General features: G+C 39.4%; 1 protein-coding gene across 1 annotated transcript; it reads left to right on the top strand.

Moving 5' to 3' along the window:
• The first annotated feature begins 3,623 nt into the window (after window positions 1–3,623).
• Window positions 3,624–8,226, top strand: LOC143859297 (uncharacterized). The gene is made up of 4 exons (XM_077370019.1): window positions 3,624–3,927; window positions 5,394–5,497; window positions 5,986–6,104; window positions 7,981–8,226. Exons 1-4 carry the CDS (start codon window positions 3,651–3,653, stop codon window positions 8,057–8,059), a joined length of 579 nt encoding a protein of 192 aa, XP_077226134.1. The 5' UTR covers window positions 3,624–3,650; the 3' UTR covers window positions 8,060–8,226.
• The last annotated feature ends 6,281 nt before the right edge of the window (window positions 8,227–14,507 follow it).

Here is a 14,507-nt window from a genome sequence, read left to right as displayed (position 1 = left end):
ACCCATTAAGAGAATCGATTAATCACACTTTCCCAAGTCTCTTAATGACTTGGAAAACTGGGGGGCAACTGATGGGGTGTGAAAACACCAGCCTCTCACAGGCCGCCACCTGTCCCAGAGTAGGTGAGCTGCAGCCTCTCACAGGCCGCCACCTGTCCCAGAGTAGGTGAGCTGCAGCCTCTCACAGGCCGCCACCTGTCCCAGAGTAGGTGAGCTGCAGCCTCTCACAGGCCGCCACCTGTCCTGGACAGGACACCTCACCAGATTTTCCCTATAAATAGAGGATCAAAGCTCAGACCAATGGGTAATGAAAAATCCCTTCTCTCCCTAAAAACTCTTAGACATCTCCCCTTCACTCCTGCTCATACTGACTTGAGTGTCAAAGGGCCTGTCCGGAGTAAAACCCGGTCTGGTCTTCTGACCTCGCTTGCCTTGTGCAGGACTCAGCCCTCATAGCAGGACTCGTTCTCGACCACCTCACTCCCCGTTCACTCCGGTCCCCCAGGACTCAGCTCCCCTAGTCATCCAGCTCAGCTCTTACGTCATTGCTGTACCTGTTACCGATTTTAGGTCTAACAGTACACAACCCTATCTATGTAAGGGCCTTTCGAATGAATGCTTTGGATCACCCCAAAAATATGGGCCCTCATGAGTTTTTGAAGCTCGCTCTGAAATACTTTTCCCATACAAAAACTGCAAATATATCATGTTTACAAACTAAATCCATTCCACATGTTTACATCTCATTTCTACCATATAGAGAAACCAAAATAATCAAGACCAAAAAAGAAGCAGACCCATATCTCATTCCACAACAGCGGAAACTATTTTTTATAGAAAGAAACAGCTTAGAAACTGATTTATACAAGGCAAAACCTAGGTAAATCAAATGTCGGTCTCCTTCCTAATGACTACTTATACCACTAATCAACAATGTAACTACCTGCATACAAATATAGCCTAGGGGTGTTGTTCCAAGTAATAGATGGGGAGTACATAATTTCCCTTTATGACTATTCATTTTAGAATTGAAGGGGGTGGACGGGGAAAGAAAAGGGAGAGAATGTATCATTACCCTATCTATCTTAATTTATAGATGGGCCCCAACAAGTAAGTGGTTTGACGCCATATACAATGGAGCCCACCTATTAGATGGCAGGGCCCAGCCGTGAAGTGTGCTCGCGGCATGTGCATTACACATACACATACGAGGGAGAGAGAGAGGGGGAAATGAGGAAACTTGGAATGAAACTCCCCTATAAGGTAATTATTTAAAAGCACCTGCCTTGCTTTAACCGAAGACTAGTACTAGTAGCCGTAGCAATTCAACAACGACTAAAGGCGCTAATAAGGGCCCCCCATCATGTAAGGGGGCAAAGGAAATGGAAAACCAAAGCAAGCAGGAGACGTGAATGAGAAATGAATATTGGAACAAGCAATTAAGAGAGAACCAAATGCAGAACCCATAGTCATATTGTATGTATAGAAAGCAATTGGGGGGTTGTGCGATTTCCCCCGAGACCGTTGCGACAGTAAGACCGTTTGATAGCCTTGCAAGACTTGGTTAAGGTCAAAGCATAAAAGCGAAAGTGAATCTCATTCAACCTTGTTCCTCGGGCTTATTTAAAGCCTTGTGACTCTCATCCCATCAAATCAGGAACCAAATTTGGGTAGATGGTATGACTTGACAATGTCAAGCTAAGACTACCGCAAAGTAAACATAGGGTCTGTCTTAGCCTTGACTATAGAATCTAATTTCCTCATGACTATCTTCCCCCTTTTTCCTGTTAGGCAGCAATAGTTCTGCCTAACTCGCATTGCTTTCAAGAGCTAGCTTTCACACTCCTTCTCTATATAAGATACATAGCTTGAACAAGACAGCTGCACCGGGGTACTAGGAAAGAAGTAAAGCATCGATCAACAACAAATCAGTGGAGCCATGCCGGTACAACAGAATATGCATTAGAAAGGTCAATCCCTCCCCTATGAAAAAAAACCGGGCCAGACTTCTAAATAGCAGCCCGCCCGCTTCCATAGAACAATATCGTGGCAACTTAGAACAATGCCGGTTCAGTATGAGTGCTCGGATGAAGGTTACTACCGTATGGCTTCCCTCAACGCTGATCTTCTCCCATTTCCGACAATGGATTGGATGGAAATTAACGTAGATAGGATAGGGCCCTAGTTGATACGTACAGGAGCAACCCACAACTTCATATCTGAGGGGAAAGCTAAGTGGTTGGGGCTGAACATGGAAAGGGACACCAGCCGCATCAAGGCTGTTAACTCTGCTGTGAAACCAATCCATGGCATTCCAAAGGGGGTGGAGGTACAAAATGGAGCCTTTTTGTACAATTTAGAAGTAAATAATGTGATTGTGGTTAATTCTTAGGACCTATTTGTTTAAGATTATGTCAACCGACTGTGAGTGCAAAACCGATTACTCGATTCAAAATTACATTTAAATTTGAGTCCAGTAATAGATTTAGCACACAAAGTTAGTCTTCGTAATCTTAAACGAGCAGGGCCTTAACCCTGTTCATTTGAGGTTATGCCAACCGATTGCGAGTCCAAAACCAATTATTGGACCCCAACTTAAACGTAAATTCGAGTACAATAATTTGTTTTGGAGTCACAATCAGTCAGCATAATCTTAAATGAACAGGGCGTAAACGAATGGGGCCTAAAAAGAGTGAAAAGAAAATGGAAATGTTATCGGCACAACCATATTTTGATATTTGCACAAATCCAAGTGTCTTTTCTTCTTTAATCAGCCCTGAGGAAATGTAATAACCTTTTGACAACTCTTTAGAGGAATGATATCCCTCCCCTCCCCCCCCCCCCCCCCCCCCGGCTCTGAAGGATAAAATACCCTCCTTTAACATTATCCATTAAGTTTTATAGGCAAAGAAAAACGTTAAAGGGGGTGAATTTATGCTCATTCAGTGAACCATTCTCACAGAAAGGGGGATTTTATCCATTTAGGGAGGATATCATTTCCCCTCTTTAAATACTAAAAGACAAAGATGATTTGTGAAAATATCAAAATATGGTTGTGCTGATATCATTTCCGAAAGAGAATACAATTTATCTTTTTGTTTTCATGTTTTTTATGAGCTTTTCATGCCACTCTCACTCCGACTTTTTCCTCTCCAGACCATCTCTCACAAGTGACAGCTGGCCGTATAAAAATTATATTGAATATTTTTTCAAGGCTGCCAAACATGGCTTACTTTCAGGAAAAGATGAGTGAGAGAGGGTGGAAATATCATTTCTCAAAACAGAAGCCTGATACGGGTGGCAAAAACATGTTTTTTCGTGGCAGTAGCAAACACTTTCCTTTTACGTGACGCAATAGAGTTTTCTTTCTCATCTTTTCATTCTGCATGGATGACACGTGTCGCAATTAAAGTTATTTAGGGCACACAGCTTCAAGTAAACGACGACATACGGCGGTTTCTGTTTTCTGACACTAATACTAATAAGGGTATTTCTGTCATTTCATTAATAGTTCTGTCCTTATCCTCACCACCTCTTCTACTGGTAAATCCGTCAATGGCAATTTGTTAGGAAGGCAAATCTGTCTCTCAACCCCTATAAAAGAGGACCCCAGAGCATGCAAAAAAGGCAAAAAAAAACAAGAAGAGAAGATGGAAAAAAAGAAGAGTGAAGAGGCTAGTAGTGGTGAGAGAAAAGAAGAGAGGAGTGAAGAAGGTAGAAGTGGAGAGAAGAGAAACAAGAGGATAATGGTGGCCATAGATGAAAGTGAAGGGAGCTTTTACGCCCTCAGGTGGGCCTTAGATAATCTCTTCTGTTATGGTTATAAAACAAAGGAAGAAGAAGAAGAACAAGTTTGTGTTGAGAAGACTCTCACCATCCTTCATGTTCAACAGCCTTTTCAGCACTATATGTTCCCAGCTGGGCCTGGTAAAAAAAATACTTCAAATATATTCTCCTTTGCCTTTGATATCTGCAATCCTATATTTTATTTCAGTTTGTGTTTCCTATTCAGCTGTTTAAGGATCTTACAATTCCCATGTAAAAGCTATAGAAAAGTGTACTTAGATAAGTGACCAATTCGAGTCTTCCATCTAAATGACTGACCTAGTCCAATCCAAGTTTGGATTTCCAAACTATTTCGGGTCTTGTAGCTTACCAACTTCTCCAAAAGCTTAAGCTGTTAGAGAAAGGTTGTTAGAGAAAGGTGTTATTTATCTTTTATCCTTTAACATCCCCCGCACGTGTGGCCCGCTTGGGAAACATGCTGCACATGTTGTCTCACTTGGGGGCGACCGTCGCACGTGGATTTTCGCTATCCGGAAGGTTTGAACTCGAAACCTTTGGCTCTGATACCATGTTAACTTACCAACTTCTCCAATAGCTCAAGCTATTGGAGAAGTTGGTAAGTCAACAGGTCTTAAATTTTAATTTGTTTTATTTTTTAAGTTTTACCATAAATTTAAATTTTGGGTCCTCCTCCTCCTCCTCCTCCTCCTCCTAATAAGTTGTTTAGGAGCTATGAAAAAATAAACTTAAATTTACATACTACAATAAATAGTTATTTAGAAACTTGTATTTATAAGATATTTAATTAACTCTATCTTGACAAGAAAAAACCACGAGCTATGCGCCAAGATTATTTAATAAATATATGATATAAATAATGTTGGCGCATAGCACGTGGTATTTTCTTGTAAAGGTGAGAGTTATTTAGGAATTTGCTAGGGACCATAGTAGAGAGGCATTTCGTGAGGGCAGCCACCTCATATGAATAAAATGAATGAGACAAAATCAGCTGAAAAGTGAGCCTATGTGGCTGCTCTCACATGCAACAGTCGGCCAGGAAATGCCATTATTTTACAACAAGTGTTTTTCAAAAGATGAGGCTTATCATTTTACAGCCACCCATTACTAATGGTGGGGCCCACCATTTTACGCATCATGTTTTGATACAGTAGGACCACCCATCTCTACCCAAACCCATGCATGTTGTAGAGTCTCACCATTTCAAAGCAATGATTGGGCCCACCATCTCCACCCAAATCCATGTATAGGGTGGAGCCGAGCACGTTTACACCATACTTTGATACGGTGGGTCCCAACAACTCCACTCAAAACCATGCAAAAGGTGGGGCCCACCATTTCACTTCATGTTTTGATAGAGTGGGTCCCAAGATCTTCACCAAAGCCCTGCATAGGGTGGGGCCCACCATTTTACATGATGGGGCCAAAAACAAAAACTAGTTCAACACAAAAACTATACTATGAGGAAAACGATTCAACATGTCTGCCCATGCATGCATACTCATATTAATGTCTGCTTTGTATGTAGACAACTTACAAACCTTGCATGGCTTACCCAACCTCGTTCTTTCCTCTTTTTTCTCCTACAGCTGTATATGCAACATCTGCCGTTGTGGACTCTGTAAGGAAAAGCCAAGAACAGAACTCTGCATTACTACTTTCTCGTGCCCTAGAAATGTGCAAGGGAAAACCAGTAAGTTTCAAAACCCTTCTTTTTGTTGCTCTGAGTTCCATTTTTCTATATGATTCACAATGAACCTTAATACTTGATAATCCATATTTCTAAGGCCCTGTTTGTTTTGGATTTTGAGAACGCGATTGTGTTGAAAAACTGATTATTGGGCTCAAAATTAAGGCCATGTTCACTTTGGATTTTGAGAAATGATTTTGAGTCAAAAACTGATTATTGGACTCGAGTTTGAGTTTAATTCTGAGTCCAACAATCTGTCCTGGACTCAAAATCCAAAACGAACAGGGCCTAGATGTAATTTTGGGTCCAATAATCAGTTTTTGGACTCGCAATCAGTTCTTCAAAACCAAAACAAAAGGGGCCAAAGTAGCATGTGGTGATTATCTTTTTTACTACAACTCTCTGATTCAAATTGATTTTTTTGCCAAGCAAGTTAAAAGTTAAACTTCAGGCTCATTGATCACGGTTAACTGATCTTGATTACTGTGCAGATCAAAGTTGAAAGTGTAATTGTGGATGGTGAACCCAAGGACATGATCTGTGAGGTTGCAGAAAGGATTCATGCTGATCTCGTTGTTGTAGGAAGCCGCGGCCTCAGCAAGATCAAGAGGTGACTCTGAACATAATTGAATTTCAATTTCGATGTTTTCTCGCACCCAAGGTTTGATATGTAGGAACAAATTTCTCATTACAATAACTTCAGCAGAAGTAGAAAAACAGAATTAAAATTTCAGAGGAAACACAATCATTGTATGGTGTAAAATTTAAGAGAGACTTAGCAACCTCAAAATGTTCTCGTTGCCTTTATTAAAACTCCAAGTCAGATGAGTCACGTGTGAGACATACGGATTAAACAAACAGCTTATACACACCAGATATATTTCAGAGTTTTCCCTGTGACTGAGGGAAACCTTCACATATTGAATCCATACAAGGTAATTAGGCATATTGCTTAACAAAAATGACATACATTCCTCCATGATGTTTGAAACATTAGGTTTATTTTCAATTATTGCGGAGATCCACAAACAGAGAAGACACTAATTTATACCAACCCTAAGCCATCGATTGGCAAATAGGGCAACAAAGTAACAAAGACCACATGAAGGCACCACGGTCCACATGAAGGCACCACAGTTCGCACAAACGCATCATAGTCCACAAGAACATAGCACAATTCTCATAAATGGCAGCACAATCCATACGAAGACAAACTTTCAAGGAATGATGGATCTCGGCTCTAATACCATGCTAAAGTGAAAAGAAAGTGAAGATTGCATGAAGAAAAACACCGAAAAGCGAAAAGCATGTTAGTTGAGAATGAGAGAGAGGAGGAGAGAAAGGAAACATAGAGTTCAGGGTTGTAATCCCACCCCATGACTCCCATGAAGTATTTATATTAATCACTTAAAATAAATTAAAACAGTTTTCATTAGGACAACCATTATGATGGGCCCCATTTTAATTACTCACTAGCAACTTAATAAAAAATGTAGATAATAGTTACTCGAGACTTCCAATTTCTTACATAGTATGCAGCTACTAAGCTAAAAATGGCTGCTTGCATCCCACCAAAATGGCTACATTGCCAGAAATCATTCAGTGCGGAAGCAAAATAGAAGCATTGCAATTCCGTGATACTTATGAAAACTTTCTTCGATGTATATCGAAAGAATCTTAGTCTACAACTCTATAATTTCCAATTTCCCAATAGATAATAGTATCTTATTGAATCTTCTTAGTCAGCAGTTGTAGAAATCTCTTTTTATGATTTTGCTGCTGTGTCAAGGTCTGAAATTCTTGGATGCATTGAATTAACAAACTTGTTTATATTCTTATTTAGGTTATCAATCTTGCTTTTGTGTTTTTCGACTCCTGCAAATACTATAATTAAATGCAAGACTAATGGAATTTTAGCACCATACCATATATATTTTCTTTTCTTTTTTTTGAATAGTTGGATTGATGGAACTCTAGCATCATACTATAATTAAATGCAAGACTAATGGAATTTTAGCACCATACCATATATAGCGATCCGTCCCCACCCCCTTATTATTGTCTTTGAAGATTCAAGAAATTGAACTTTTTGATGAACTTATCGTACTGTTCGGAAAATGGACAGTACACAATTTTAGCATCAGCCAACACAATCAAGACCCATGTTTCTGCTTTGCTCTTTAGCATCAACCAACACAAACTTAAGACACTGACAATTTAGTCATCACATCAGAGTGTAAAAAAAAGGACTAGCCTACAGTCTACACAGGAAAAACAAGCAAAACATCCAGTGCCCAGTGCCCAACAAAAACCCAGTCACTTACTATAAAAACATTTTGCAGAAAATTAAAAGACAAAAAAACTAGCAATAGAATGTTGAATGATGGGTATTCATAGTTTGTGATTTTCAGTTGCTAGCATGATTTTAACCCTCAATTTTGTGGTGCCATCTTCTTCTGCTACTAATAGTGTGCATGCTGTTACAGAGCATTTCTGGGCAGTGTTAGTGATTACTGTGCACATCATGCAAGTTGCCCAATCCTCATTGTAAAGCCACGAAAGTGAGGAGACACACTGAAGTACTAATTAAAAATATCTCTTTTAAGAGTTTATATTGTATGGGAGAATAGTCATATGTAACTGAAACTGTTGAGAGTACTATTACTGTAGCAACTGGATGTTCCTTTCCTATAAGGATGATTAAATATTATACAGTACTTGAGTTGATCCAACGCCGAGTGATGATGAAACGTGCAGAGAAAGTGGACTAGCAATAATGACTGGCGCACGCACGCGCGCACACATGCATAGGGAAATGATATTCCCACTCCCTTGTTTCCATAATAGCACTCTACTATATGCACTTTTAAAATTGTTTGAGAGCATTTTGGGAATTGAAACAACCTTTAAAAGCTAATTAAAAAAATGTAAAAAGTGTTGTGCTATTATCTAATAAGTTTGAATATCATTTCCTCTCTTTATACATAAATAAATATATACATAAGAGGAATGCTTCACTAGGGCACAATCTCATTGTAAATACAATGAGACAGATCCACTGTTACTCAGTGGCCCAGCAACCAAAATACATATTAGGTATTGGATAAATTTGCTATATTTTAAAAATATCGGAGAGAGTATATTTATTGGATATTAGGATTACCACTGTTACATATTGGGCCCAAAAGTTATTGGGATTTTATCGTTTTACATATTGCTCAGACCAGAAACGTGGACAGGGCAAGAACGGAGTTGTCGGACGAAGGAAGACGTAGGGATAAGGAGGGCAATGATGGACGACACCTATTTGATAATTAATACTCTTTAATATCTTATATAAAATATGGTCACCAGCAATATTATTTATCAGAGCGTCGACCTTATGTGTGTAAGATATTTAAACCACATAATTAGACACTCTACCTCCCTCCACACATACACGTGTGTGCATGTACGCATGTGATATTAAAAAAAAAAAAAAATTGAAGAATCATAATTTAGGGTCTCGATGAGATTAATTAATATAGAATTGTGCAACAAATATAAAATGTTTTTTTATTTTTTTCCTACCAAAAAAATAAATAAAATGTTTTATTACATTGACCTCGCACCAACTTATGCTGTCGTATAATATAAGCTGCTGGATAATATTAAATAAGAAAACCAGAAAAGTGGAAGAACTAAATATGCAGAAAGAGCTTTTTTCCTTACCGAATCAAAAAATGGTATCCTTGATCCAATTAAGAATCACATTGAATTTATCCTATTTTCACTAATTTTTTTTATAATCTACAATCTTATACAATCATTTGATAAGGTATCTTCCTACCGGTGTGACCATCCATTGGTCACAGGCCCAGATAGAAATGGAAAAAAATGAATGAGTTAGTATCCAAGCGAAGTTTTGTGATGATCTACAATCTTATACAATCATTTGATGAGGTATCTTCCTACCGGTGTGACCATCCATTGGTCACAGGCCCAGATAGAAATGGAAAAAAATGAATGAGTTAGTATCCAAGCGAAGTTTTGTGATGATCTACAATCTTATACAATCATTTGATGAGGTATCTTCCTACCGGTGTGACCATCCATTGGTCACAGGCCCAGATAGAAATGGAAAAAAATGAATGAGTTAGTATCCAAGCGAAGTTTTGTGATGATCTATATTCTTGGAAAACAAAAAACGTGATAAAGATTGGTCCAAGTAGAAAAGACCTAATATTTCAACAAATGAACTATTTTTTATTTTATTGATTGATTGGAAAACAATCAAAAAATAGGTTACATTTTTCAAATCCAAACTTTGATGGTGGTCGCTCATAGTAAGTAGCTCATCCCTAGCTTTTTATTGCTTGGTATTCGATCTCCTACCATTTGTTTTTTGCTAGTTGTAGTTGCATAAGCAGTCAGGTTCAGCAGATGTGTATATCTGAAATAGAAAGTCAATGCGATCCTATAAAGGGGATGTTATTATTTTGTATCTAACCACTTCAATGAATTACTGCTAAGGATTCACATCATAAGTGCCAGTTGACGAGAGTTACTTCGGGAGCATAAAAAGTATAAGTCAAATTCATTTGGCTTATTCTCTCAATTCCAATAAAATGCAACTCGATCTAGTATGAACTAATTTATTACTTTGATTTTGATTCAAAGGAGAGGGCGGGCCTTAGCGCAAGGGTAAGGTTGCTCCATTGTGACCTGTTGGTCACGGTCACAGGTTTGAGTCATGGAAACAGCCTCTCTGCAAAGCAGGGGTAAGACTGCATACATCTAGCCCTCCCCAGACCCCGCAATGACGGGAGCCTCATGTATTGGGCCGCCCTGATTTTGATTCAAAGGAAAGAAACCATGTAGCTGAAATAATTCAATCAGAACACCTTTTAAAGGATTACATGATACGATTGGATCGAATAAGTCCTTATAAAATGAATACCCCTACTAATCAAAAGAAATTCTTAGGTAGGCCCTCTAATGCAAAGGAACACATCCTAGAACTTAATTAGTGCTCAGATTGAAAGCGGAATCGTAGCGTCAGGATTCTCCTGATACCAATTGGCTAGGAGAGCTACATCAACAAAAGTTGCGAATGAGGACTAAACATGACCCATGCACTAATGGATAGCCCCCCGATCTACTAATGTACACGGAGTTATTGAGAGCTTACTTTATGGAACAGAACTATCTATCTGTAGGCTTAAAAGCGGAACAGAAATCTCAATCAGTAGGTTTAAAAGTTGTAGTGCCCATCCATACCCAACTGCCCTGGCTCTATATATTCACCATTCATAATCAGACTGCATCTATTTGTCTATCTGATCCATCTATCTAGTTGTATCCATGTACATGAGGGGTTATTTCTTGCTTTCGTCTAGTCAACAATAAAAGAAAAAATAGGAATCAAACAGGAGCTGTTGTGTGCACATACTCCACAGCAGAATGGCGTGTCCAAGAGAAAGAATTGACTATCTTGCTTGATCCAGGAGTTTGAAGCAGCTGAGAAGGAGGCTCGTCGTCGAGAGATGGCTGCTGCAAGGGTAGAGTTTCTAGACGTACACGTGTCTGTGTGTGAGAGAGAGAGAGAGGGAGAGAGAGATGATAGGAAGACACGTCCATGTCACAAACGCTACCGTCTTTTGGGATGAAACTTTTATTAAAAAAAGTACCCTACCTTTTAAAATTGAAAGAAATTCCTTCTATGGAATACTTCGGTAGTAATAAGAGAAACGCAAAGCCTAAGGGCTAAGGGCCTCTTTGGATTTGTCTAAAAAATATTTGCATATAATCTTTTATGTAAATGGTTTTGACTTAAATACTGTTTTCAAATATTAGTTATAATAGATTTAGAAATGATATAGCTAACGGCTTCCAAAGAAATATTAATGTCACTTGAGTAAATAGGATTATTTTAAAAGAACTTGGTTGAAAATAAGGAATCCCAATAGGCTCTAGGCATTGTGCTTATCCAAGTTTCTTACCCAAACATCTAAAACTCAAGAAAATTCTCCCAACTTCTATGGTGGTAGTCGGACCCTAATACCACCCTTCATTTGCTTGCATCCTCCCGGCTCATCCTGTGCCAAGTCGATCTTTGGTCTTGTATAGGCAATCCCCAAAATTATTTTCTTCTAAAGAGTTTCTTCTGAAGGGCCAATAGATAACTAAGGATCTAAACTCCCCTAATATCTTACCGATCATGTCTTCTCCTCAAGAATACCTCCCTAATAACTTGTGAATTGGGCTTCGATGGTCCAAAGAATTAGATTTTTTTAATGGCGTATTTCATTAATATTCAGATAGCAATCGGGACAAGGAGTCCCTGGCTGCAATACAAAATATTAAAATGAATTGGGGCGGGCATGCCCGGGACCAATTCAAAGATAACCAAAACAACATTTATAGTAGAGTGTAAGCATTCCTATTCTCTATTTTGTAGATTGCATTCTTTTCATCTTTTCTTACAAGCATGTGCAGCTATCACCTATACCTGTTAAGACTACAACTAAATCCTAAACAGCAACCTAGGGACTCAAAACCAGCACCCTCTTGGACTTTCAGGATGATTGAAAACTCAAAAACTACTAAAATTTGCCTCCTTAAACTCCAACACTTCAGAACTAAGACACTCCTAGAAAGAATAGCAGAGCTAAAGTATCCAGACAAGAGGCCTAAGTGAAAGAACAAATCTCTCAAGCTACGGCTATAACAAAGTAATTTCTGGATAACAACAGGTCATTCATAATGCTATTTTGACGATAGATTCCTGGGTAATGCAAAAGGGATCCATCCTTCAAAGATCTACGATCCCTAAATCTGAAGCTTCAAAAATCATCAAATTAGAAGCGAAATGAGCTACCACCAAGAAGCATAGTCCAGCCTGAATTCTCTTAATGCTTTCTTTTTCCTATCTTCATCATTTCTATATCTGATCATTTTCTGTTCTTCCTCTATTTTCTATTTTTCCTTTCTTTTTTCCTCCTCATTCTATCTAGCTAATTTTTTTTTTTCTTTTCCCTCCTCTTTTCCTATCTCCTTCTTCTTGTCCCCCCCTTCCTTTTTTTTTTTTTAGGCAAGAAGGCCTTTCATACAGGGTTACTACCCTCGGCCCCCTTATCCCCATTATCCTTTCCAACTTCTCTTCGCTCCTTCAGGTCCTTGAGAGCCATAGAATGAAATAAATTTTTTGTGGCTTCCAAATTATCATCGAAACCTATTCCGAAGACATCCCCTATTGCCAGCAGTTCATCCATTTCCTCAAGAGGAACGACTTTATCTTCTTCTGATTCCAGCAAGTCCACCAACCTTGAATCCGCTTCCTGTCTATCCACAACCACACCCATCCGATTTCGAATCTCCAAACTAACTTCCCGGTCTAGGGAATCCCTTGACTCCTAGGAAGCATTCTGAGATACCCATCAGATTCTCCAAACGCTCAATCTCTGCAGCCTTAACCTCCTCCCAACGCTGGTGATGGGCTCTACGCTCCTCTTCCAGAGCCTTCTTGAAGAAATCCAACTTGTAAATTCTGACAAAGGCCTCCTTCGGATCAAACTTACCCGAGACCTTGAGAAAGCTTTCCTTATTGGCCAGCGCTTCCCGTTTGAACTGTTTCCATTGTCTCTTCAAAATACTCATGGTAATTTCCTTGGGTGTCGGACATTCTTCGGCAGCCATTTTTTCGTCAAATTCCAGATTTTGAAGGAACTGTAAATCATTAACCTCGAACAAGACTATCTTTCTCTTTTTTGGAAGAAGAAGTAGAATCGGAAGCCATGGTAGATGAGAGGGCTTCGAAAGGTTTATCAAAATCTTTAAGGAGAAGGCTAAACTTAGATGCTAAGCTTGGGTTCTTTGGTTCCTCTTTCCTTCGAAAGCCCAAAAGGTTTCTTTTAAATAGAGATAGACCTCCCTTTGTAGCTAATAAGTAATTTTTCTCGAGACTCGTTCCCCGCCCCTTCTGACCGGCTTTTTCTTTCCGGAGCCAAGAGTCTTTAATGGATGGGATAGCATGAGACCTTTTGATGTGACTGTTGATATCCTTCAGGGTTTTTTTCGAGACTCCTTTGTTCTTTTTGCTTCTAAAAATCGGTTTTTTATCTTTACTGCATTTTCGACTGACAAAAATTGAAGATGGCAACAGTCTGAGCTATCTCTCCTATAAGCTTTTCCAACAGAAATACTCGATTTGGTTTTTAAAGGCTTCTGACAAGATATTTTTCCAAGACTGACTGACCACTTTCCCTTTCAATGATGACGCTAAACATTTAGGAGTATCTGCCTGATTAGCCATTCCCAAGGTGGAGGATAATTCAAAATCCAGGATGGATTTGTCCAACGGCTCTTTCACCTTGGAAAAGACAGTTTTACCCCCAGAAGGCACCAAAGAATGCCCAACCGCAGGCGGGTCAACCACCGGTGGAGACTCAACAAAGACATCTACACCCGGAACCAATAGGGCAGGATCCCCCTTTACCAAAGGAGCTTTAAAAGGCATTAATGGCTTATCCACCAACCTAACTCCGATCGGATAAACCATGGAATCTACCATAATATTTATAAAGGATGGCAAATAGAGAAGTTGATACCTTAATTGAGGCAAATTCCAGGCAGTGCTCGTGACTACCCGACAGTTGAGAAAGGGACCAGGCATGAAGAGGGATATTAGAAAACCTACGTCTCACAGTTCTTGCACCAGTATTTAAAATAGGAGACCACGGCTGGAGGGAAACAAGGTAACCACCCAAAGCATCCCCCCTCGCGCCGAAGGATGGAGGTGGCTTGACTCTGAGATTCAAAGCAAAAAAGCACCATTGAGGGACTAAGCAAAAAGGTTTGCTGAGCAGTGGCAGGGCCCATGGTCTCTTTGCCCAAGACCAAATCTCTTCCAACACAGATCTATTTCTCAAGCTACCAATCAAGCAACTCTATAAAGTCTTCTTCCTATCACTAATCACTTCACTTGGGATGGTAATCACAGGGGTTTTGCCTTCCCTATTTGCACTAGGAATCT

This window comes from Tasmannia lanceolata, unplaced genomic scaffold, assembly GCF_043159265.1.
Source record: "Tasmannia lanceolata isolate RefF3 unplaced genomic scaffold, GAP_Taslan_0.1 ptg000029l, whole genome shotgun sequence".
NCBI classification, from domain to species: Eukaryota; Viridiplantae; Streptophyta; class Magnoliopsida; order Canellales; family Winteraceae; genus Tasmannia; species Tasmannia lanceolata.
Note: the sequence above shows the minus strand (reverse complement) of the source record. Positions and strands in the feature narration are given on the sequence as shown.